Source organism: Nipponia nippon, unplaced genomic scaffold, assembly GCF_047370975.1.
Source record: "Nipponia nippon isolate SJK-2023a ecotype South Korea unplaced genomic scaffold, ASM4737097v1 scaffold_2, whole genome shotgun sequence".
In the NCBI taxonomy this organism is placed as follows: Eukaryota; Metazoa; Chordata; class Aves; order Pelecaniformes; family Threskiornithidae; genus Nipponia; species Nipponia nippon.
The window spans coordinates 85,356,490-85,383,340 of NW_028262336.1; the positions used below are offsets into that span (position 1 = coordinate 85,356,490).

At 37.9% G+C, this 26,851-nt stretch overlaps 1 protein-coding gene across 8 annotated transcripts in view; it reads left to right on the plus strand.

The window, feature by feature from the left end:
* MYCBP2 (MYC binding protein 2) overlaps nucleotides 1–20,938 on the plus strand; it is a 212,991-nt gene extending 192,053 nt beyond the window's left edge. For all 8 annotated transcript variants that reach the window (XM_087759490.1, XM_087759491.1, XM_087759489.1 and 5 more), the window contains 14 exons: nucleotides 536–802; nucleotides 3,646–3,929; nucleotides 4,224–4,320; nucleotides 7,387–7,506; nucleotides 9,288–9,389; nucleotides 11,100–11,228; nucleotides 12,917–13,049; nucleotides 13,325–13,428; nucleotides 14,553–14,741; nucleotides 15,241–15,348; nucleotides 16,375–16,584; nucleotides 18,597–18,704; nucleotides 18,910–19,075; nucleotides 20,115–20,938. In XM_087759490.1, the coding sequence (XP_087615616.1) occupies nucleotides 536–802; nucleotides 3,646–3,929; nucleotides 4,224–4,320; nucleotides 7,387–7,506; nucleotides 9,288–9,389; nucleotides 11,100–11,228; nucleotides 12,917–13,049; nucleotides 13,325–13,428; nucleotides 14,553–14,741; nucleotides 15,241–15,348; nucleotides 16,375–16,584; nucleotides 18,597–18,704; nucleotides 18,910–19,075; nucleotides 20,115–20,230 (2,133 nt within the window). In that variant the 3' untranslated portion in view covers nucleotides 20,231–20,938. The remainder of the gene's footprint in view (nucleotides 1–535; nucleotides 803–3,645; nucleotides 3,930–4,223; nucleotides 4,321–7,386; nucleotides 7,507–9,287; nucleotides 9,390–11,099; nucleotides 11,229–12,916; nucleotides 13,050–13,324; nucleotides 13,429–14,552; nucleotides 14,742–15,240; nucleotides 15,349–16,374; nucleotides 16,585–18,596; nucleotides 18,705–18,909; nucleotides 19,076–20,114) is intronic.
* Nucleotides 20,939–26,851: the final 5,913 nt, after the last annotated feature.

Consider the following 26,851-nt stretch of genomic DNA (forward strand, 5'->3'; position numbering starts at 1 on the left):
TACTTTTTTGTCACCCACCTTAGCAAACTTTAAAATCTCTTAAATATGCTTTTTAACATGCTATTGGTAAAATGAAAACATGGTTTCTAAAAATTTTTGAGCTTCCTGAATAGTAAACTAAACAAGAGATTAAGTCTTTTAATAAGCCCTTTACTTTGTGAGTGTTGAGTAAGTGTATTTCTTTGGGGGTTTTTGTGTGTGGTTTTTTTAACCTGAATTCTATGTAAAAAGCAAATTAAAAGGCGGGAACTACAATAAAAAAAGATTTATATTAATGAATTTTTCCAGAATGAAGATGAGCAAATTCAGTATTAAATCTAAATCTTAATTCTAAAGAATTTTATCAAATCTTTACTCTAATTTTAAATCTAAATTTTACTCTCATTTGAATTTATGTTGATAAGTAATGTAAGCATAGGCCAAATTTCACAGGCTTTCCATTTTAGTCATAGTTGTGGAGGTACATAAAACACAATCTCTTACACTTTCTAAAATTTTTTAAGAGTTGCTATGTATTTGGATTCTGTTTGGATAGGTATGTGCTCATATAGTCCAGGCCATACGAATGGAAGCAACCCGTGTGCGAGAAGAATGGGAGCATGCCATCTCTAGTAAAGAGAACGCCAACTCGCAGCCTAACGATGAAGATGCTTCTTCTGACGCTTATTGCTTTGAGCTGCTGTCAATGGTTCTAGCATTGAGCGGTTCCAACGTAGGCCGGCAGTATCTGGCTCAGCAGCTGACTCTGCTCCAGGATCTCTTCTCATTACTACACACTGCTTCTCCCAGGGTGCAGAGACAGGTGAGTGCTAACTGTTCCTTCTCTATCTTGGTATGCCTAGAAAAAAGTCTTTAGAATCCTATAATTGTGTGCGTGATAGCATAATGTGTATTTGAACTTCTTTTTTTGTGAAATGTAATTTTGTGTTTTCACTTCAAAAATGTTTTCCCAATCATACTCAGATCATCCCAATATTCCACATAGGGAATAATTGTAAATAAACCAACTCATTTTGTTATTGCAATCATGAGGAGAGGGCAAATAGAAATTTATGAACATTTAAAAACAAATTACAGAATCTCTTTTTGGAATTTTAAGTGTCAGTTGGGGTTTTTTTTCCCAGTTTTTGAATGGGGTTAAAATTATAAAGTTTGATGTGTTTGATATATAAATACACGAATACCCCAACCCCACCACAATTTGACTGTATAAAACTATTTGCAGGGAGTACAAACAGTGTTGAAGGCAATGAAGGCTACAGTTATGAAACTAAAATAAACTCACTTTTGAGTAAGTTTTTAATGCGTTGTCTCCAAGAGGTTAGAACTGAGGTGTAGGAACCCAGAATGACTTGATTAACACTTATGTCATCATGAACCTAAATCAGCAAACTGTTCTGAAATGCCTTTGAGTAATACCACTTCTCACCTTTCTTGTCCTTACTCTGTAGGATTTTGGACAGGGCAGGATAAATGGCTTTCTCAGACCATACATCAAAGGGACACATGGTTTGCTTGGCAGGGGTTGTTGCTGAAATTAAGTAGGATGCACAAGAGCTATTAGTCATTTTGTGTGTCCTGATAAAGGTCTTTTACGTAAGCACACAGCCTTTGTTTTGGAGTGATGTTGCAAAGGATTCTTTAGTGAATCTGAACTTCACAGTATTCAGTGAATCTTACTTCACAGTAACCCAGTTGTTCACATATTCAGCAGATTCATCCATGTCCTGTTACACATCTTCAGTTTGTAAGGTACTTTCTTTCTGTCGCAATGACTAAGAATTCTCTTTTTTTAGATGAAAGTTCAGATTCTGAAGTTGGCACTGCCTTGTGACTGGCAATACTTAAATTTAGACCAGTGTTATGTATTATGTTCCAAAAAAGAGACTTCTTAAAGTTCATGTATTGCATTTGTCTACCTTATTTATAAAGGACAGCATCATCCAGAATTATTACATGTAATTGCAAGAACCAGAGGTGCTCCTTTTAAATATCAGAGCTGTTAATTTCCCGTTTCTTAAATGTATGAAGCTTAAAAGCTGGTTTATTTATTTATTGCAAGTAAGAATTCTGTATAAAAAGCAGTTAAGTTTTCAGGTGCAGAAGGAAGCTAGTGAGATGACTGCTTATTTTTTAGTAAGATCTCATGCCACTTCATTGTGGGGAAAGGGTCTGAGAGAGCTGCACAGTTACCCTCATTTGTATGTGCTGCATATGCTCCACATGTTGGTAAATACTTGCATGATTTGAGAAGGCTATCATTAATTCTTGCCCTTTTAATATCATGTTTGACCTCAAGGCACAGCGACGGCTAGAATTATGGGATAACTAATGACCATCTTGCTAAAACGTCATAACAGATGAAGCAGAGGCTTCACTGGTTGAGATTAGACCTTGAAAGAGTAAGCATGGTTGAAATGTCCGTCAAAAGGACAGGACCTAAAAAGCCAGTGTTGTTTGGGTATTCTATATTATGCATATATAATGCCCATATAGCTTGTACAGGTAACATCAGAGGTTTTTAATTCACAGTGTCTGTTATTGATCTGGCATGAGTCCTTAGCATCTGTCTTCTACTCAGGCTATAAGTGCAGTAGAGTGGAACTAGACAATTCCTTTCTACTCTTGGTATCCTCAGATAGAACTTTAATATCTGTTTCTTTCTGAACTTGAATGTTGTCTGTCTGAGTACAGATGTATTTCTATGCACCTAATATAACATATAGACATGTAAAATATTTGCTTTAGTACAGTTAATGCACTAGCTTGTTGCTGCTAGCTGGTATGCCTTCTCTCGGTGGATTTTTAGTTCTTGTTTCAGAAGCTTTTGTGTCTCATACTCTCTACTTTTCTTTTTCCAGTTTTCTGAACTGTTACAATGTCACATCTCAACTTGCCTGGAGGCAAATACTGCCCCACTTATTAATTCCGATATATTGCAGATATGCAAAATACTGTTGGTTTGTTTTTTTTTTCTTAAAATGTAAACAGTTTTTCAAGAGAACACTGAAGGCTTGAGAAATTAGATATGAAATGTTAACTCCTTAAGCTTTCATACATCCTGATTTGGACCAAACTTGGCATGATACATGCACAGATTTCCTTTTCAAAAAAATTCCAGTTAGAATATCACAAGGAAAACTAAAGGAGGGGTAAAAGAGTATCACGGAAGAGAATAATGATTTTCAGTACCTCGAGGCAAGTACTTTGTTTTCAGAAGTCTAAAGTGTCTCTAACTGTTCTACCACAGAGTTTCTGACATCTAAAGATTATATCTAAAGCTTATATGCAAACTGGGTAACGTGTCTCTAATGTGCAAGCAAATCAGAGCTGTACAAACATCTGTATCACTGTTATCGTAAGTCCAGTACCAATCATATTTTTATTATTATATGAAGACTAAGTGTTGTCTGAGTGAGATTGGTTCTGGACTCTTCGGCCTTTTCTCACTGAGTGTATTAATAAACACTTAAAAGCAAGACAGAAACTTTACAGAATTTCTTACAGGTGTGATTTAAGTACAGAAAGTAGATTCAGTCCTTCTTACTGAAATAACTTGTGAGGAAGAAAAAAGACTTTGTTTGATTTTGCTTGAAAACTCTAGCTGTCTTGGTAAGAATTGTGGTGTTCTGATTATTTTTCCAGGTAACGTCATTGCTAAGGCGTGTTTTGCCTGAGGTAACCCCTAGTCGTCTGGCTAGTATTATAGGAGTGAAGTCTCTTCCACCAGCAGATATAAGTGATATCATTCACTCAACAGAAAAAGGAGATTGGAATAAACTAGGTATTTTAGACATGTTTTTGGGATGCATTGCCAAAGCTCTCACTGTACAGCTAAAAGCCAAAGGAACTACTATAACAGGGACAGCTGGCACTACTGCAGGCAAAGGAGTTACTACAGTCACACTTCCAATGATCTTCAATTCCAGGTTTGTTTAAAAATATGTATATGTTCTCAAGCTAAAAGCACAAAATAATTACATTTTTTGAAGTCAGTTAATGTTGTCTTTTATAATCTTTGTTTTATAAATGGAAAAAAATGAATAACACTTTGACAGTGTAAGTCATCTTATTAGTGAGTTTGATTAAAAAAAAAACAAAACACCAAAACCAAACAACTTACCATATGCTGAATATGTGCACTATTTCTTTGTTGTGGATTTTGACAAATAGTAACTAATTACTTTTAATTTCTTTCATGTGTTACCATATGTCCTTTGCAGCTATATTCGGCGAGGTGAAAGCCATTGGTGGATGAAGGGCTCAACGCCTACACAGATTTCAGAGATCATTATTAAACTCATTAAAGACATGGCAGCAGTAAGTTTCTATCCTGTAAATGCTGGGAGGATATTGAAATATTTCTGATAATGAAGAGTACATTTTTTCATTACTTTCTATTACAGTTAGTTTTGGGTTGAGCTGTTAAGTGTGAGTTGGTCTCAAGAAGAAAAAGGTATAGTCTTCTGGGTAGTGTCTAGGCCTAGGAGCAGTAGGAACTGAGTTCTGATTCTGCTAAACAGAAATCCAGTTTTGAAATAAGCTTTTAAATGAGTCACTTGTACCAGAAATTTAAGAAGTAAACAATAATTGTCTGTCATTTTCTACATTATTAATTTAGAAGCCTGATTTTTTAAGTCTTGACCACTCAGAACTCTGAACAGTAAAAAGTGTCTGTGGAGTAAGATAATAGTGTTGTTTTCACATAACTGTATGTAGATTTTGCACGTGGAGTTTCTGGTTAAGCCTGCATGTTAAGATTGACTTCTTTTAGTCTTACTGAAATCTACATTTATAGTTTTTTATTACTTTAACCATCTGGGTAGAAATTTTCCATAGTTGCATCTGCTTCAGGCAAGTTTTCTGGCAGAAGAATTTAATGAAAAGTGATTCAGCTATTTCCCAGAAACAATATTGGAAAAAAAAATTACATTTTGTATATGTTTAGAGGAAAGGAGTTTAGTTGGGAGGTTGTTTTTGTTTTCCTTAATTCTGTACCTATTTCCGTGAGATGCTCTAAATGACCCAGATTTTCCTCTGTGATTACCCTTTGAAAGCTGTTTCAGTATGTTCAGCTTTGGAGTCCTATTTTCTAAACCATTCACTGTGCCTAGATTAAGGAGATCCCTTCTCGAAGTTGCCGAAGCTGGATGATGGGAATTCTCTGCAATTGCTACTGTTGATTCTGACCACAAGATTTCAGAATCTCACAATTCATCTTTAGTTAAGAGTTAAAATTAAAGTGTGTCTCATCCCTCATCTGTGCTGGTCCATGCATAAAATGATCACTTAGTCTTTGCTTCAGTTGCTCCAGTGGCTAGAGGGAAAGGTCTGTTGTAGGTACCACTGTGATTCCACATGGTGGGGTTTTTTTCTGCTTACTTTATCAACACTTTAGCAAATTCCATATAAAAACTAGAACCAAAAAAAAAAAAAAGCAGTTGTAAAGACAAGTACTCAGAAGATAGTAAATGCCAGGATTAACATGGTGCCCCCTGTATGTATATGCCCATATATTTTTCTCAGGCACCCCACTTCTTTCAGTGTATAAGATGCAACATATATTGGGAATGAATTGGGGGCGGGCGTGTAATTCATTCAAGATTTTTTTTAAGGGTTCTTGCCAGAATCATTTGTAGCCATTGTTGGTAGGTATGCTTTGGGTAAGTAGGAAAACATCAGGGAAACAGCAGGTTCTCTTCTGCAGCATTTTTAAATAGTACTGGGCAAGTCTTTTGAAGCAAACTCTGCGGTCCTTGTTTTTTGGATTCTGGCTCTCATGATGATGGGAGAGCTTGTCTCTTAATGAACAGGTGATCAAAACTAAGCTGAGCCCAGACCTTCGCCAGGAATAAGACAAAGAGATTAGTAGAAACAGAAAATATTTGGCTGACTAGAATCAGGTGCTTGTATTTTTGTCTAAGCAGCTCCTCTAGCCATTCAAGACCTTCACCCATGAAACTGTTGCATTTGCTAATACCTGGTTCTCCAAAACCATTGCAGAAGTTGGTAGGAAATTTCTTAAAGCTCTGGAGTGAGATACAGCAACTTGCATGCATATCCAGAGTATCCTCGGCTCCATCTCCCACATACCTGATAGTTTTCTAATAGTGCTGGCTGTTGGGTATACTGGTGTGGGTCTTGAATTCTCTTGTTTAAGCCATTCTACTTGGAATGAATATGTAACTATTTATTGTAAAAAACAAAGGGATCAAGTCAGTCAGATAAAGTGTAGTCCTCTCAGATGTGGATATAAATCCCTCTTTCAGTAGATTCTGAATTGCTTACTTAAAGTATAGCAGCTCCTAAAGGAATGATTGGGACTGAGTTTATGCTAAAGTATTCAATAGCCAGACAATAAGGACCCTCCTCTTCTTTTGTGTGAAGTAGAGATCTGAACTTTATTCCCTTTCATTCTAGATGAGGGAGACCTAACTGAGGCCATTCAAGAGTTGGGCGTCCTAACATTTCTTGGTTATGTTTTGTAAGGGATCTCTGTGGTTTAGGCACGCTCAAAACATGTTCAGGGGTTTGGTCCTGTTAACCAAAAGAAGGTGGAGGAATAGAGGGGTCCTAGTTTAAAAACCTTTCTTTGAGGCTTTTTGGAGCTGCTAATTAGCAGTAGGGTGACATCAGTGTTACTAGCCACTTCATGAGAGTTACAAATGGGATTCCTTTCAGTTTTTCAACATTTGCAATGCATAGGTATCTACATTGGAGTTAGTCACTGTAGCTTCCTTTTTAGAGTCAAGTGAGTCTCAATTATTTCTGTCACCTTCAGCATGAGGTTTAGAAATTTAGAGATTACATTAAGAATATAAGTATTCAGCAGTCTCTGAATCAGGAACTTTAGGGTATGAGTCAGTGCCATAGGCTCAGAATCTTTAAGGGTGGTTTGGAAAGCATGCTATAGTTCTGATGCCTCCTGTGTACTCCTCTTTATTTCGTTCAAATACAGAAACTGTGGAGAGTATTCAGGAAGGCTGAGCTAGGCGAGTGAAGCTGATTTCTCTAGGAACCCACTGTAATTTGTGTGTTATTCACAGTCACTTACTTGTGCTCCAACTCTGCATCTTTCTTTCTCTGGGGGAGGGGTCATTTGGAATATGCCCTTTTATTCTTCAAATCATATCCACTCTACCTATTCCAAGTTAGTTATTCCAACAGCTGCTCAGATACTACCTCAGTCACCTGATTATTTCAGGGCTAATTTTTACCATATCTGTCTGATTTGAAAACACCTGATTTGTCAGTCATCCTTGACTTCCTCTTTTTGTATTCTAACTTGAGACCCCAACCTGATGTTGCTTGTAGCAGCTCTAATTACAGTTTAGTTGTTCTTAATATTAATAAAAGCTGTAATCAACTGAGTTCCCTCTTTAACAGGGTCATCTGTCGGAAGCTTGGTCCCGTGTGACAAAGAATGCTATTGCTGAAACCATCATAGCTCTGACCAAAATGGAAGAAGAATACAGATCACCAGTGAGGTGCATTGCAACAACCAGAGTAAGAACTTCACTAAACTTAACATTAGCTCATTGTAAACGTGCAGAAGGAGCCCATCCAGGAGCCTTCCTATATTTTAGAAAAAACGTCCTTATACAGGTTGTTTGAGGAAACAATGCATACAGTATACAGTTTATATTCTCCAAATCTAGCTGTGTGCATAATGGACAGATATCCTAACTAAGGCAATCACTGTTTGTCCTAATAAAAGTCTTACTTTCTCTGTGTCACAGCAGATTGAGTTTTCTTCTTTGTGGCAGAAATACACCAATAAAAACTGAATTGTGATTAAATATGCATCTTGGGTACCTCCCAAATTATGAAGAATAAGTGTTATGCTTATACATTTGGGTTTTTATCCTTGATGTAATTCTGCTTTAAGTTTGTGATACTTGCCTTTTACTAAATTTATGAGATCATCTGTGTGGAAAATTGCACAATATGTATCAGCTGCCTTTTTCCAGCTCTCTACACTAAGTGTAGAGATGACTTCTAGGTCATCAGCTGCCACATCTCAAGGCTATTATGAAAGCACTCAGTAACAAACATTCTCTAGGACAATTAAGCTAAGCTTCACCTGTGTTTTAGTCTCAAAATGAAAAATAATTTGCTGAGTCCTTTATTATTTACCTGGATTGGTTTGTTGGGGGTTTTTTTTGTTGTTTTTTTTTTTCCTTTGTCTTTACCTCTTCCATGAATCTATAGAAACTGGTACTAACTTAACCTTAATGGATTGTGTGAAATACCGTGAGAAGCATACTCGTAAATTATGACATTCCTACTATCTTAGGGAGTACAGAGTTTTGGCTTCTCAAGCATAATAATTACATGTAAAAGAAGAGGTTTGCATTCGTTACAAGCATTTGACACATTGTTTTCCATCTTGAAAGGCTGTGCCAGTTGTCTTTTTCATTCCCTTACACATATATTCTCTGCTCTTTGGAAGACATGGTCTCAGAATACCACCAGCTCCTGCTGTCACCATGTTAGTTTAATCAGGTCTTAGCGGAGCCCTGACATGAGCCTAGCTCTCCTTGTGAATGAACTTAGTTCTGTCATGGAGGTGTGGTTTTTTGGGGGGAGTCCAGTAGAGTTTTTTCAACAAAAGCCATTTTGTCCAAATCACATCTTTGATCAAAACTATTGCAAAATGCAGCTGTCAAGTGTCATTTGGGTTGCAGGCCTACCAACAAATTACCCTCATGTAGCTCATCTCTTTAGGGTTTCACTGTAGTCAATGGAGAGGAAGAGAGAAAACCTTCCTCTGAAGAATAGTTAGCTCAGAACCCTTTTCTAGGTAATCTCAAATGCCCTGTGCAGCGAGGAGAGAACATAGGGAAACCAATCTCATTGAGCTAAAGTTTCGTTGTTTTGTTTTGTTTTTTCTTTAATTAGTCTGTGTCCTTGAATTTCTTCTTCTCCGCCAAAGACTGCAATGTTTGGAAGTGATATGCAAGTCTATTTGCTATATTTCTCGATAATATACCCTGGTTGATCTTTCTTCACCGTTTCTCTCTTGTGTGCTAACTATTGTATTTATGATCGTAAAGTGACATACCTGAAAGAAACAAGGTAGTTCCCAAAAGTTCAGTAAGTTTTATTGTGTGCTTGACTTCTTTTGGAAAGTAAAATCTTACATTGTATGAGTAGGCTTCAGCTAATGATGATACAGTTTGCAGGTAACAGTGACATTCTTATCTGCCAAAGTTTGTATTTTTAGTATTTGGGATTTTTTTGTTTAATATTTCTAAAATATTTAATTCTACCTTGCCTTTCGATAGCTATGGCTGGCCTTAGCATCCCTCTGTGTACTTGATCAGGATCATGTTGATAGACTGTCCTCAGGAAGATGGATGGGCAAGGACGGACAACAGAAACAGATGGTAAGACTGAGAATCGTATGGTTTTTTGTTTATTTTGATTTATTCAGTAGTCAAAGAATTTAGAATAATGATAGGGAAAGGCAGATTTGGCCTATTCCTCCCTTTTGTCCCCAATGGAGATTGTACATACATGTTTGAAGTATTTATGTTCAGACAAGCTCAGCTCTTTTCCGCTCAGCAAACAAAAATTCCAACTTAAAACAATACGGTAGCAATTCTGCTGGTATTCAGGATGGAGCAAGGCCTTTGTAATACCTGTAGGATGGATTTTTGAGAGTGGATTGAGTCAGTTAATATGACACCCTCTATCAGAGCTGTTTTCTTTCTATCTGGATCTCTGTCACATAATAAAGTCAATTCTTTTGTGTTCCTCAATAACTTCTTCTCTGTAATTTAGCTTCCTCTCCCCCATCTCAGTAGAGAGTGATTACCCCAGAGAGAGAAACTCTTTCTAACTGAATTTGGTAAAGCTACCACTTACCCAGAGGATTTATAAATTTAATATGGAATATTATGCATTAATCAAGTTTCTGTCTCTATTTTTCAGTATCACAAAAAGCTTATGATTTTTTCAGTACCAGTCTGGAAAGAGCAAAATAATGAAGCTGGTCTCTTTATAACTATAATATGGTTAGCTGAATCCCTGTGGGAGGCAAGGGAAGATTGTCCCTTCCCGGTAGCAACTGAGGGTGCTTAGAGCAAAGAAGCCTCCAAAGCAATTTAGTGTAGGTAGAAAGAGAATACAGGAGACACAGAGCTGCATCAGCAGCAAGGACTAAAACTCCGCTGAGAAGGAAGCAGACAGAAAGGTTTCTGAGGTGATTACGAAAGTCAAGGGACTTCTGTAGAGCTTTGTCAGAGGAGCACCCAAGACATTGTCAAGCAGGGATACAAGCTGCTGAACCCAGCCTGAAATTCCCCAGTCCTATTTTATACCAGGATATTCCAATGTTGAGGTGAACTGTGTGTCCCCCTTCCACAGCTGCTGTTGAAAGGATTCTGTTCTAAGTTGCATGAGCAGTATCATGGAAACCACATGTTCTCGGGTTACGATGGAAACTTGTTCTCAGACATATGTGTATGCATAATCAAAGTCAGTCCTTGAACTCTATTGGTACAGGTATTTTGGACTGCAAAACAACTGTGTTGAATTTTAAAAAATTATGTCAGTAGAGCAACTTAATTTTATGATGGATTTTGAAGCTTGCTACTTCGACTGTATTCTCTCTGAGCTATAGATGACCTACAGCTTTGATTAGATGTTTGAACAGAGTAAACATACCATATCAAAGTAATGAAGGGTAAATATCATGCCTGTTGACTGACCTGAGTACTCATATCTCTGAACTTTTCTGTTAACATGCCCATAATGCATTTTTACCATATAAATCTGTTCTCAGACCGGTTGAAAATGATGTCTCAACTATATTGTTGAAAAACACATTTTTGCTACATCACACAAAATATGAGATGAAGAATATCAGAAGAACTGATGTAGTAAATTGGAGCTTTTTGTGTCCGGGAGTAATTGTTTAGATACTGATTATTCTAAAGATACAATTAATAGTCTAAACAAGCTCTTTATCCCCCTTTATTAATTTGGGGGGGGGGGTGTGACTGGGGGAAGAATAAAAACAGATGCTGAAAGGAAATGAGGGATTTAATAAAGAGAGAATTATTTCTTTCTTTCTTTTTTTTTTTTTTTTTTAGCCAATGTGTGATAACCATGATGACGGTGAAACTGCCGCAATCATTTTATGTAATGTCTGTGGGAATTTGTGTACAGATTGTGACCGATTCCTTCATCTCCATCGGCGAACAAAAACTCATCAGAGACAGGTAGAGTATACATGACATCATGTGGTATGCACTGCATACATTGTGTGCATTTCCTCAATTAATATATAAGCAAAAGGCAGTAGTAAGTATCAAATCTGAAAATGGCATTTTCCTTTATTTTGGACATGGGTTAGATAAGTTTCCATTTAATTCTTTTTAGTTGTTTTTAGTTCAGTTCTCTTGCCCTTTATCTTTCGAAGAAGATTAGAAAATCATGTAGCAGTCCCTAATTCTAACTCTTATGCTACATCAGCTTCTTTCCTCTCTTGTTCTAACATTGTTTAGGAACATTTTTTAGGAGAATCTAGGATCTGCATAGACTTTCTTAAGTATACATTGGTTCTTTATTCCTGTTAAACTATATCTCCTTTACTACTTCTATCATATGAGTCAATGCTTGTCAACCCCTTCATTTTTAATGTGTATACATTTTTTAATATCCAGGAAGACCACTTGACAGCAAATATTCCTACTGGTTCCCTTATGTCAGTCTTCTCTTATTTTTCAATATTCCTCCAGCTCTCGCTGTCTTTTCACAGATAAATATGTTGTCATATCCATGAGCTTGAAAATTGCCTGACTTGTTTCGGTTTTGTTTTTAGGTTTGAAACATCTTTCCTCTTTGACTTAGATGAGTTTTTACAAATTGCTGTGTACTCTGCTAATTAGTGTTCTTTTGTGTTATTCTTTTATCGTCTTCATCTCTGAACTTGAAACTACGTTGTTCTTGGAATATTTCTTTTTCTCATTGAAATTAATGTTGAAGATGCCTTTGCTTCTGAAATTAGTGAACCATTGCTCTTCCTTGACACTATTTCTCTTTTGTGGTTTTTATGGTCCTTTATTTTCCCTTTTGCCTCTGACTACTTACATTTGTACAAAGGCTAAAATAATAAACCTCATTAATAAAGTTAGTTCAATGGAAATCATTTCTCTTCTCCCTCTCCTAGAGCGCATCTACATTAGCTCTTTAGATAGGATCAGGAATGGGCTTTTGAGGCTGATATGATCATCTCTGCTTAACATGCTTTGATTTGCGTTATAGAGCAGCCTTGGAGTGCATGAACTGGATTCCTTTCAGATGATACTGGGGGGAAAAAAGAAAGATAGATGCAGGGACACACTGCTAATGGTCGTTCAGTGCAAGGGATCAGCTAGTCTAGAGCACTTGGGATATAAACATCAGACGATGGGCACTGAGTTTCACTCTACAGATCTCCTCCTTGGTGCCCCAGCATTCACAGGGTAGACTCAGCCTGGAAGTTCCATGTGGGTCTGCTATCTTCTATTTCTTAGCCAGAATCTTTGCAATCCCCTTTGAAACTTTCCTGGTTTGTCATCCCAAGATGATGATTTTATATGTCTACTCTTCTGTCATGGCACAGCACAGTCTAGTCTCATTTATTTTTCGCATTTCTCCTATATAGCCTGTTCAGGTTACAGTTGATAAAAGTAAGTTCTTATCTCATAGAAGTCCTCACATCTCTCCTTTAATCTGTCCAAAATAGCTACTTATCAGATTTTCCTTATCCATTCTGCAATACGTACAGATTACAGAATGCATGAAAGAAAAATAGCTTGCAGTAGACAAACTGCAGAATCTATAAAACATGTGATGAAAATCCAAAGAGACAGTGACAAAAATAACATAGGCATGCTATTTAGTATCTGTTTGGTTAACCTGACAGGTATTCAAAGAAGAAGAAGAAGCTATCAAAGTTGATCTCCACGAGGGCTGTGGTAGGACCAAACTCTTCTGGCTGATGGCATTAGCAGATTCTAAAACTATGAAGGCTATGGTGGAGTTTAGAGAACAGACAGGTAAAACACAACTGTTGTTACTTGCTCTTTATCCTGATTATTTTTACCTTTTAAATGAGCATTTGTCCAAAAGAAAAAAACAGTTGGGGTTTTCACCTGCTTTAGGCCAATGCTTTTAATTGTTTGTTAATAAAAATAAAATAGTTTAACTGCGTAAGAATTGCTGTTTTTCTGGTTGTTTTCTGTGATTGTTGTTTAGATGCCTGTTGTTAGAACATCAGTCCCTTATGTTTCATTACAACAATTTTTGGTTTGGTTTACTCTTGTGGACCTAGGCAAACCAACCACCAGCAGTTCCGAAGCGTGTCGTTTCTGTGGATGTAGGAGTGGAACAGAATTATCAGCAGTGGGAAGCGTTTGTTCTGATACAGATTGCCAGGTGTGTATTAACAAATATAAATCATCATTAATTACATAAATAGAAGAGACTGTAGAATCAAAGTGATGTCTTATTTTGACTAAGCCTTGTTCACCTCTGTGGTCCATTTTAAATCAGACCTCTCGTGAAAAGGTTTGAATATTGAATATTATGTTAGAATTCAAATACTTCGGAGTTTGTAAGTGTTTAGTTTAATTACATGCTACAAACACCAATGGTCAACCAAAATATTGGGTATTTTCATTATTATCTTCAAAAGTATCTCAAGTTTTCACAGCAGTGTTCCAATTATAAAGTAAAATATATACTGTCAACATAAAGTCTAGTGTACTGGAAAGCTTGATAAAAGTAGTTCGCCTAACGGCCTGTTTATTATGTGAGCGTAGAACATTTAAGACTTGGCCAGGTTCGTCAACTGTATCGATGTGTCCTGAGCAGTTTTGTGCCCTACAGTGTAGGTACAATTGGCAGAGGGCCAAACCCTAACCAGTTTCTTATCCCACCCTGTCTATTTCTGTTTACGTGTGGCAAATTTGTCTTTTTTTCTCTCTCAACCTATTGAATATATTTTATTATTGTTACATTAATTCAGTTCAATTCGTTGTCAGCTTCTGGGCAACTTTTATGTTTTCTGCTTACTAGGGATAGGAATTCGAGGTGGTTAAAACACCATTTCCATATAAAAGTGCTTTATGCTGATTAATGATTAGCTCATAACGTGTTCTTAAGAGTGGATTACATCATACCTTACCTGAAAGACCAAAATCTGCAGAAATCTTAAAGGCTGTTAATGCAGGACAAGTAATGTTTATGCAGGAAGCACTTAATATACAAAATATACATGGAGGATTAAAGAATATTTCTCTTTATATTAAAATTTAAAGATTATGGTTTCATTATGCCATTGCTATTCAGGAGTAACATAAGTAAATGAAGAAATCAGTTTTACTTCAAGTATACAAAATGTGCCATTTTTCCTAAGTACCTGCTGTAGCAGTAGACAACATGAATCATGATTCTTTCATCTGGGTTTCTTGCACGAACCAGCAATCCTTCAAAAAGCGACACTGTATCAAACCATTCAGTGGAGGGGAAAAAAAAGATTAATTATTTACTTTTAATAGGAGTATGCTAAAATTGCCTGCAGCAAGACACACCCCTGTGGTCACCCATGTGGAGGCGTTAAGAATGAAGAGCACTGTTTGCCGTGCTTGCATGGCTGCGATAAGAATGCTACAACTCTTAAACAAGATGCTGATGACATGTGCATGATCTGCTTTACTGAAGCACTTTCAGCAGCACCAGCTATCCAGGTTTATATTTTCTTCCCCCTTTTTAAGAGATTAATATTATGGTTCTAATGTTAACTGTGGAAAAAGTTATAATACTTAAAATCCTTAAAATTATTCTCTTAAAAATTTCAAAACAGACACCGTAACAATATGTACATTACTTAAAAAGCCTTCTTTCTGTCTGGCATTACTGCTATTTCAAGAAAGCAGATTGTATCGATTTAGTTTGCTGTGTCTACTTTATTAAAATATATGTTTTTCTCATTTATAAAATACCAACTGAGGTAATTAATGGAAATACTTCATATATATTTCATATATCCACTGGTGGTTTTGGAGTGGAAAGGTTATGATTTTAATGACCATTTTACATTGTTTGTTAAGAAAAAAATAGGGGTCTTCTGGGATTTTAAATAAATTAATTTTGTTACCGATATATGTGGCCACTTAAAAGCAAATAACCACTATTTCAGTGGTTAATGTAACTTCAGTGTTCACTTACATGTATTCTTTTCTAAAGCTGGACTGCAGCCATGTTTTCCATTTGCAATGCTGTCAACGAGTACTAGAAAACAGATGGCTTGGGCCAAGGATAACTTTTGGGTTTATGTCCTGCCCTATTTGCAAGGTAAATGAGCTGTTTACTGCCTAGGTCAAACAAGTTACCTAATACTGTCTTTGTTTTTCCTTTTCTTTTTTTTTTTTTAGTAACATATTGCTTGTTACAATATAAATTAGTTATATGTCACTTATTTCCTTAGTTTCTCATGTCACTAAGGAAAGGGTATTACTGATGCATCTTTTTACCTTCTGCTGCTGTTCCCTGACGTAAGGGTCCTCTTAAAAAGAAAGCATAATGCTGACATTATCTTAATGCCGTTTTATTCTTGGCGCCATCAGCTTGTAAATTCCCAATATTTGGGAACAGTGGGGAGGGGAAAAGTAATCTTAATGCACATTATCTGAAGCAGGAAACTTGCTTCTCTATTTTACTAACCCCCTTTAAAGCTGCTTTGTTTTTCAGTATGAAGACAGAGCTAAAGAATATATGTACTTGGTTCAGCTTAAATTACTAAAAATTCCTCTTGCACTCTAGAAAATCGTAATTGCTGTCAGCAAAAGCATATGATAGCTGCTGGGAAGGAGAGCACCTTCCCACCCTAATAATATGAAATTTGTGAATGGTCAGCCATTCTGCATGCTGTATTTCTTCCTTTGTGCTGTATTTTGATAATTCATGGCAATAGCTTGTGATCATTAAATGATAAAGAGCTGGCATAGAGGACTGTCAGTCATTATTCTTATTGCTGAGCAGTAAGTCAAAAAGGACCGAATTTAAAGAAAATATACAATTAGAATATTCCTGTGCTGTGGTGAATATTTCGTGTACCCTTTACCATCCCTCTGCAGTTGTTACAGTCTGTTGTAATGGCTGATGATTTCGTATAACAAAAGGTCATATAAAAAGCATTCCTGGTTACTATTTTTGCAGCAAATGAAGTATATACTGTATCAGCCATTTTTTGACAAGTCCATTGCCTGACTTAGGTTTTTATGACATCCGTTATGCTATTTGTGTTTGACCGTAATACAAATTATCACAGCTGTTGTAATAAAGATGCAAGATATTTTAATTATTTTTTTTTTATTTCAGAACAAAATCAATCATACAGTATTAAAGGATTTGCTTGATCCAATCAAAGAACTCTATGAAGATGTAAGGAGAAAAGCGCTAATGAGATTGGAGTATGAAGGGTTGCACAAGAGTGAGGCCATCACAACACCAGGTGTTAGATTTTATAATGACCCAGCGGGCTATGCTATGAACAGATACGCTTATTACGTTTGCTACAAGTGCAAGAAGGTATGACGATTAGTATTTTCTCAAATCAAATGTATGTTATGGTTTCAAAAGTAATGTCTTAAAGAATGGAACATATTTAATACATTGTGTATGGAGTAGGAAAGCAGGAAAAGAAATTGTTGTTAAATCATAATTAAAAAAAAGTGTGGAGCAAATTAAATGTACATGGTGTCTTATCTTGTAAAGCTCAGAAGTATATACAGAGCAGTTCAGAAACCAAAAGCATGTTGAGGTGATACCCTTCTTAAAAGAATGCGCAGACGATACTGTGTTGGAACACCAGTCATTCCTTTGTCCCACTTCCAACTCATACTTCACGTGAACATTAAAATAGTATAAACATAGGTGTCATTCTAACTCTTTGATATGGAGAGTTCCTCGCTAAGATTCCACCTAAATATTACTTTTACCCAAGTTGAAGTTCATTGCAACTGCAGCAAACTGACTTTGGGGCAGAAGTGTTAGAAGAATGGAAAAGGAGTAGAAAGGGGCAACGTGTGGTCTAGCCTGATGGCCTCCGGGTCATATATGTACAGTTTTCTTCAGGCAGAGAATATGAAATTTATCCAGAAGATAAAAATCCTATACAAACAGCCCCTGGTTTCCCCAGCAGCAGAGAAGAGACAAACATTCTTTATCTATGGTTAGAGAAATTTTGGATAATCACTGAACCCCCTCCCATTGCTGCTTTCATTTGAAGCTGATTTTAGTGCCCATCTTGATCACGTCTTTTTCCTTTTTCCCTTAGGAATGAATGGAATAAGGCAATTTCATGACAAAATTTTCAAGGGAAACCCCAATAATTTTTTAGTTAAATGGAAGTGCACAATTTGGAAATAACAGGAGAAAGGATTAACTTGCATATGCTAGAGGGGAGCAGTAATGAATCCCTCTAGCTCGTTACCACAGCTACTCAGTTCACTTTTGTTCCTGCCTCCCACAGTTAAATTTTCACTCCTCATCCTTTAGCAACTTGCGTACTGCCTTATTTCCCCTCCCTTACAAAAATAATTCCTTTTTTCATCTTACTTCTCCAGTTTTCAGTCCTGTCCCTGTTTTTCATTACACTTCCTTTCCAGTATTTAATACTCAATATTTCAGTGTTTTTCTTATTGCCCTCTTTTTCCTTCCCTTGTATCTCGTTATTCCGTTTCATACCGTGTCCATATGTCTGAACAGCAACATTCAGCTATCTAATTTCTAACTTCTTTCCTTCCTCCAGCACCTGTGCATCCCAAACTACTACCTAATTCCCTCACATACACTCCACAGGACTCTCCCTTTTCATTTTAGTCTGCAGATTTTGGGGGAAGGTGGGCTGCTTAAATTCTTCCTTCCTCATAGTTGTCTTGAGGCCACTTCCCCTGTCCTTCTACAATCACTGCAAAAAGGCGAGAATTGCTGAGAGCAAGAATTTTGTGCGTTGTCTAATTAGTTAATAACATGGTAACAAAGGAAGCAAGAAAGTTATTGGTTGCCTCATCTCACTACTCCATGTGAAAACACTTTAATATATGAGGAAATTCATCAGAGTTGGCTGTCTCACTTGGTGCTTTTTTGTGCCCAGTGTGTCCTGGTAGAATAAGATGAAAAAGTAGAATGAATTTGTAGAAAATAGAAAAATTCTAATTATGAGGGATCCCACATGAGCATAAAAACTGATACTCCTTTTGGCTAGTAAAAAGCCCTCCTGGTAGAACGTTCCTTTGCTGCCTTCAGCCTCAGTCCTGTCTTTCTTACATACAGTTCATAGAGCATCCAAATACTGATTCAAAAGCCTTACAGTCACTTGCATAGACCAGAGTACCTTCCACAATTTTTGGCCTTGTTTTGGCCTTGTTTATTGTCTTAGTACCTCAAAAACATGTATCTAGAGTCAGAGTTGAGAGTTATCAGAGTATGTGGAGACTACAGTAATGACGCTTATTCATCATTTTCCCCTTACAAATTGAATTTGTTAGAATAAGAGTTGTCTCTGGTTTAATGTCCAATCATTCCTATATGAAATTTAGGCATATTTTGGTGGCGAAGCTCGTTGTGATGCTGAGGCTGGACAAGGAGATGACTATGATCCAAGAGAGCTTATCTGTGGTGCATGCTCTGATGTTTCAAGGGCTCAGGTAAGTAAAGAACTTGTATTCGTGTTTTTATTCCATTCTGAAGCTCCGAGTACCTCAGTTGTACAATAATTCACAGTAATTTGTAATTATATGTATTGTATAATATTGTATAATATTACTAGATACTACAGAATGTAGAAATGTGGTGTTCAGATTGTCACAGCATGCCTGCTTCATTTATTGGTGTTTGTTTTCTTTTGTTTAGATGTGTCCCAAACACGGTACAGATTTCTTAGAATACAAATGCCGCTACTGCTGTTCAGTTGCTGTTTTTTTCTGTTTTGGGACAACGCATTTTTGCAATGCTTGCCATGATGATTTCCAAAGAATGACAAGCATCCCTAAAGAAGAACTCCCACACTGTCCTGCAGGTAGTATTTTTATAAAGCAAGTTTACCACACTGAATTCTGAGATTAGTAATTAGTTCTAATTGATATTCTTACCTTTTCTTGCTGATGATTTTTAGGAAAACCGCAAGGTCAATCATACTAATTTTAAATTCAGTATCTTGAATAATAATAGAATGGGTTTGTTCCACGCACGCTTTTGATTTTTTGCTTTTCTGGCAATAATACAGGCAATGTCATCACATTGATCCTTTAAACATTAGACACTGTGATACTGAAAGGCATTTCAATTTACCTACACCAATTCAGACTCCAGATGTGACATGATGTTTTACAATTATATTGGAAAAATTAACACACTACTGTTACATGATATACCTGTACTTAGGTACCTGTCATGTGCAAACTGTTGCCAATGCCTTAGTTTCTAACTTCACGTGCCATTGATTTGATCTCAGTAAATCACATTATTTATCTTGCTGTTGAAAAAAAGTGAGATTTTTGATGAATACATTTACATGAAAGAAGTAAAAAAAGACCATTCCTGATATAACCTTAGAATTATTTTTTACTGCAGAGTGTAACTCTTGTTCATATTTATCAAGTCTGCTTTTAGATTGTGCTAATTTCTTGCACAGCTATTAATGACATGAAACTTATTTTGTGATTCTCCCTATAAGCTTTTTGCCTTTTTTACTTTGAATTTGATTTATTTTAAATTACACAGCAGTTTGATTCCCCCCCCCCCAAACCAATTCAACATTTGACATAACTGTTCTGAGGAGCTAACAGTTCTTGATCATGTTTTGTCAGATCTAATTGAATGGCATTTTTTCTCTTGGCTTATTAAGCCTCTAGACTTCTTGCTTCAATTTGACTCTGTGAAAGCACCTTTCTATCTGCTGTTTCTTAAGCCTTCATTTTTCGTGCCTTGTGAGTTCGTATTACAGACACATTACCTTCACTTAGCATGTGTTTTGAGGAAGTGTAATATATGGTTACTTGCATCAAGTCTGCAAGCATTAATCTTTTCTTTTCCCCTCACCCTTAAATTCACTGTAGGTCCCAAAGGTAAACAACTTGAAGGAACAGAATGTCCACTTCACGTTGTCCATCCACCCACTGGTGAAGAATTTGCTCTGGGTTGTGGGGTTTGCAGAAATGCTCACACTTTTTAGACGAGCGGGTTGTTTTTTTTTTTACCAGAGCAAAACAGGTGCCCTCATCCCTCAAGTGTCCTGAAAATAAAGTCCAGCTGGGATGAGGACGGGACCATTTCATAACCCAGGTAAAAGGAACAATTTACAGTGCAAGAAGGATGCCAAATACCATGTACATAATTCTTGCTGTGAGATATTGACATTTTTTGAACCGAGACATCAAAACTTGTGAGGTGTTTGCATGTGGCCATTACAGTCATCGGCTAGGAAATATTGGACATTTACAAATAAATAATTGCTATTAAAGGATCTGTGTGTCTGTGGACTATGAATGAGGCTGGCTTTCAGGAGAAAGAAGAAAAAATATTGATTATTGTATACTGACTTTTTGTAATCTTGTACAATTGTAACGCATCACAAGTGGGGATGGGAAAGAGGAATATTCTGGTTTATTTCCTAGACTGTTATAAAAAAAAAAAAAAATTGTGTTAGGAAGGCATAAATGTAATGAGTATCACGCTGTATATAAAGGTATTAATGTTTGTCCTGTATAAGAATTATTCAATTACAACAGCAGTTTCATTTAAACTTCTGGGTTATGTTTGAGCCTGAAATTTTAATGAAGTGCAATACTGAGTGTGCCTCATATCTTGCAGCTGTAAACATAATGGAATGTACATGTCAATAAAGCCACTGTACATTTTTATACAGTGAAAGTCTAATGAATGTGTAAGCCTCCGTTTTCAGAAATGTTTTTTAAGACAGGGAGGGAGGAAGGGGGGGTGGTTCGTAGAATTATTTCAGCAGGTTCTTTTCAAAAGTAGGAAAGTTTATTGGGTAAACTAGTGGTTAAGGAAATACTTGGGACATAAAGAGCACTGCTAAAATCTTTAAAAGAAAAGCTGGATAAATGTACTAGCATTCGTATGAAGTATTGTATTTCCATTTCAATTTCCAGCAATGTTTTAAAACACAAAAGACGACTTAATTTTAAATTATTTTTATCAGTTATTAAGACTCTTCAGTAAACTATCACCCCTGCTTTTAGGACAAATAGCCTTTTGCCATGAATCCCAACATGTTCATTTAATAAGAGTCCCAAGTCCTCTGCTCCTCTAGAGTGAAAGGCAAACCAAGTAAAGACATCAGCAACTGCTCTCACAGTTAAGATATTGGTAGACGGCATCCAGGTAGGTCGGGGACCTTGACTGGACTGGAACCATGCGATCCATCTCCCCTAACTTCAGACATCTGTAAGGTATATGTCTGTCTGCACTTCAGAATAGCCGGGGGAAAACACACACCTCTGAAGTACAATTTCTCTTATTCACGGGAGCAACGTGGGGGGTGGGAGAGGTTGCGGGCATAGAGACAAAGGTTGTCAAATGTAGGGCTTGTGCTAGACTTGCAAAGAAATATGCTACATCATTTTTTTGAACTAACAGTCATCCAAACAACTGAACTTGTGACAGTGAGGAATTTTAACTAGTGGGTATCTATTTGGAAAGATATACATTTGGAGACAGGCCGCTTGGTAAGTTCTTGGAAAATACATGAAATAAACACGCTGTATGAAGAAGAGAAAGCAACTAAAAGGTGGCTTTACTAGATTTGATTATGACTGAAAGGGAGTTTAGATGAATGTTGTCACTTCATGGTTGTTTTCATTATTCTGAAAGGAAAGGAGAGAGAAAACAAGATAAATTATATCCAGTAAATTGACAGAAGTCTTAGGTAAGATCCTGTAGGAATCAAGTGTAAATAAAAAAAATTATTTAGGGGAGTTGACGTTTTTCTTTAGAACAACCAACTATACTAAGATCACAGCCAGCAGCTATCCTAGTGCAAACAAAGGGTATAACTTGTACTAAGCAGTCAGCTTGGCCAAGTCAGGAATTATATATTAAAAAAAAAAAAAAAGGAAACAAAATCAAATTACTACAGATGAGTAGTAGGGGAGGAAAGGTACAAGATAAAACTTAAGTTGCAATGGGCATAAAGAACAACAAGTAGGCAAGAGAAAGATTGGTCCTGTACCTGCAGTGATGAAGGCCTTCATTCCACAAAAAAAATCACCAGCAATTTCAAATCACGTGAAACCCTCTATTTGAATGTTAGGAGGAAGCCAATGTGGTGTTTTCATTCAGCATCTTGAAGAGTCAAGATTCTTCCTACATTGTACTTTCCTTACAGAAACAGAGTATGACTCATCTGTCCAAATTCTGCCCATACTGTAGATGTTTACCTCAGAGCTAGCCATCTTCAGTGGCGAAGGGCAGGCGCTGCTGGGATGTGGGTCATTTCATCTCAATATAAAACACGAGCCACCTGAATAGCTCAGATGTAGATGACTACCATGTGCATTTTTAAAGTTAAGTCACCACAGCCTACTCTGCAGTCCGAAGCAGAAGCAATGTTTTGGACCCATGACACCACAACCTTCAGCACCAAGGCAGATTTTTTTTTTTTTTTTGAGAGGATGTCGAGATACGAAGAGGGAAAGGTCAAAGTTTGAAGTGTTCTTCCGTGTTTGTGGCTCCGTGTTCCCTGGTTCATGGTTTGGTTTGTTGTTTTTTTTTTTCATAAACAGATCATCAGCCTTTCCTCTGGCACAGCGCTCCGCACATTCTGGCGGGTGAAGGGTAGACGCTGTGACCTGAGGTTTGACAGTTTGTGTTTTAAGGTTGCCAGATGCTTCCTGGAAACCTACTATGGACCGGAACAAGACTAAGTGTCTTTATTTGAAAATGTACGTTCCTTACTCAATACTTGACGATCCTGTACCTACAGCCTGTGAACTCCTGTTGGACCCACCCTGAGTCACTTCAGAATGGTAGATGTAGAGTAAAAGATGCAGAATGGTGTTCTGAGGACTCTTCTACTCATCGTACAAGAAATGTGCTGTAAGGTTATCAGAACTAATATACCTATTAGTTGGGAGGTACTGCAGTAAATTTGGATTATACCAGTGGTATTAAACCAGCGGTTAGAGTACAACAGGGTGTACACAAGACAGAAGGTGGAAGCAAGCAGAGCCCAGTGCATTTATTAAGGATCTCCCTATTGTACTGTTCAGATACATTTCTCCTTCACAACCCAGCCACCTCCCTGCTTCTCATCTACCCTCAAAGCCTCACGTCACTGCCCCCCTCCTCTGCACCAGGACTCTCAAGTGCCGATTTCTGTCCTAATCCACCACAGACAAACCCTTTTTCTCCTTCCGTTGCTTTCTAGCTACTGCTTTTCCATTTTAGGAGCCTCGTCCTGTACCCCAGCGTGCAGGAGCAGAGCTGCCGTGTGGCGGGGGCAGCAGCAGGAGCAGCGCCCGAGCCAGGCTGGGCGGGCACAGCTGCTCTCCCCGGCTGACCGCACACAGCCGAGGAGACGCACAGAACCCGGAGCTGCCAAATCCAATGTACAGTGTACGCTGTACCATCTTAAAGCCAATATAAGATGTTACAAAAAGGGAGAGGTTTTTTTTTCTGTGTAGGTACAGAAAGAGGAACCTTATTACCAGTGTTCATAATGCAGGTGTCAACCAGTACATAAAAGGTACGGCTGCATTTACACCAGGGATTTCAGCACTTGCATGTTCCCAGGTCATGGATTAGACGTCTGTAATAGAAACTTAAATCAGAGGGCATTTGGTTTAGACAAGTAATCTCTCTAATTGTAAACTGGCTTGATGAGGAATCATTAAAAGAAAATACAAAAAGAAACCTTTTGCCCAAAAAAGATGCTGAAGAAAGACAAATTAACAACAGTGGAAGATGAATGCACATAATTTGAAGTGCTTTATATCTTTATGTATGGGTTCTTGACATAGGTCCCTGTGGGTCTTAAATTCTGGAAAAATGAGTTACAGAGAGCAGACAAATCTGAGGTGTCTGACCCACTATCCTTTTTAGAAAATTTCTGAGTGTGGCACCATAGTTACAAATTAATTCTATTTTTGAATTTGCCAGCCTCCTCTTTCAGTTTAGATTAATATGAGTATTAATTTAGGCAACTGAGATCACAGTGGGGAAAGGACATGACACATTCAGTTTATTAAGCGGGCTGAGTGAGGGACAGGCAGCGTCAGGGAAATGTTTCTCTCGCGCACAACTGACCAGCCCCGATTACTACTCCAGGGAGACGGCACGGCCGAGCAGGAGCATCAGGCTCTTGAGGAGAGCTCAGCTCCCACGCATAACGGTTGCGCCTCGGACGCTCCGCTCCTGCGCTGTGTCAGACATTCACGTCACCACATCTCCCCCCTCACCGATCTCCACCGCTGATGATAGCCAGATGCCGGCACAGGCCACTAATCAGATCAGTCCACAATAAGATTGCTCTATGCCTTTCCAGAAGGCTCACGTACTTTTCTGTCAGCTGTTGATCCACAGCCCACACAACGGAAATACTCAGTTCTTGCTTGCACCGCCCTGGTTGCCACAGTGAGTTTTGAGGAACCCTTTAAAGCACTCATCCCCAGCTTTTACTCAAGCACGAGCAACACTATCAACTAACCGGCCTGTTGCAGGCAACGCTCTACCTTGCTGTCGCTCGTCCCTAGTTTTATCTTTTTATTTTTCTGTGCCCGTGAGGCCTTAAGTTGAGGCCCTCTGTTTTAAGGACCGTCTTACCTGTGGCTTCCTTTTGAAAAACAGGTGAGTTTCAGCTCCTGTTCTATAAGGCCTTGTTTGTGATGGATAATATATACTTATTTTATCAGTCCCCAGCATTGTATTCTAACAGTGTAAGCACTTCCCTCCCCCTAGAAAATCTTCCCGTGTAGACGTATTTAGAGGATAAAAAAGGGAAGTTTCCCTAATGATGGTATCCATTGCTGAAAAACAATAACTTCATTTGGCACTGTTAAAGGACAAGCTCTCTTTCCCTGTCTTTTTCAGCACAGTCTGCTGAGGAATAAGATTGTCACAGGCAGCCTAGAACAGGTCCTTCAGCCACTGCCTCATCACACTAATCTCCCCATATTTTTCACAGCTTCTATTTTCATTAAATTGGAGTGGGCTACTCGTGCCCTGCAAGCCCCATGTATTTTCATCAGAGCTGGATCTGGTCTATTTTATTGTTAGTTAACTCTCTTCCAACTGCTTCTGTTATTTTCCCCTCTGCATTTTTTTCCTAGCCAGATGCAAGCCAGGCTTATCAGGGTGGAGCACAGCTGCTGCATGACTGCTTCAGAGCTACTTGCATACAGCCAGAAAATCAGCACAGATGAGACTTCCAGTGCTAAAAGCCGTACCGTTTACAACCAAGACCTCACAGTTGCAATGCTGCCGTAGGCTTCATCAGGCAGGCAGTCTGTCAGCTAAAACGGGAAGAGGTGTACCTGTACGACCTCAGCCTGACGTGGTGAGGTCTCCCGTTAGAAGCTAGGCTGTTACCGGCTATCATTCTCTTGGCTTTTATGGAAGGGCATCTGCGGGCTGTTCCTCATCTTCACATGATCACAGCGAGGGCTGCTTCAAATCTCTGCTGTAAGTGAGCGAATAGGCAACCAGAGAGACCGAAACTTCATTTATACTTGCAAATACAACGTGTCATTACTAGAAATGGTAATTGGGGTCTGTTACCTTCCCACCTTTAGAGAACCAGCCATGAACCTGAACGTGGGGCTGAAAGGAGAATTTCTAAACAGCGAGAATGGAAGACGCCAAACATTTCCAGGTGGGGACAGCAGACCAGTTACTTCAGTTTTCTTGACAGTATTAGCTTCAGCCATAAACACACCTCATTATCTACCAAGGTTTGTGTAGCCGTTCCGTATAACTGAACAAGTTACACAGTCACATACTTGCTATTACGTGCTATTACAAGCATTTCTGAGATGCTCATTAATCTGCCCGAGGTGATAACCCACCCCTAACCTCCAGATTTTCATTGCATTTCCTGAAAAGCTGAAGGCTGGATGTAGATTTATAAATAGACACAGAACTATAATGGCTGAGCTATAGTAAACATCTCAAGACATTTTGAGTTGGAGAAAGAGAGATTACTCTCTCACAGAAATTCAAAATTAAAAGGAACATTTCTCACTGAAACACATTCCTGTTTCTATGCAAGTCATTTTTTCCCCACCAATAATCTCAAGGAACTAGACTTAGAACTGAAAGAAAAAAAAAAAAAGTTTCTTTTTTAAGAGACCTTAAGTATGCAAGAAAATGTTCTGAAGAATTTTTTTATATAAAGTGCTTCTCAAAGAAGCAAATGTCACCCCATCAGGGATGGTGAAATTTAAGAGATCACTGAAGAACTGTTACCCTGTTTTGAAGCCATTTCAAGGTTGGGAGAGCATCGGATCACATCTGGCTGTTTCCAAGAAACGTAAGGATGGGAAGTGGGATCATAACCCATTAGCCTGCAATTAAAAATTCAAGCAGTAATGTATTTATTATAGCTTGCAATAAAGAAATAATTAAGTTTTGGGATCCTGAACAACTTTAAAAAGTTCAGTCACGTATGGAACTGGAAAACGAGCTGTATGTATGTGATGCACCGCATTTGCGGGGGACAGCTCCAAACAAAACACGTGCAACCCAAGGGAATTGTCACGCATCGCTTTGTCGTCTTTGCCTGGCAGTATCCCAAGCACTTCATTCCCAGCGCCTGCTGGACCCACGAAGCATTGAT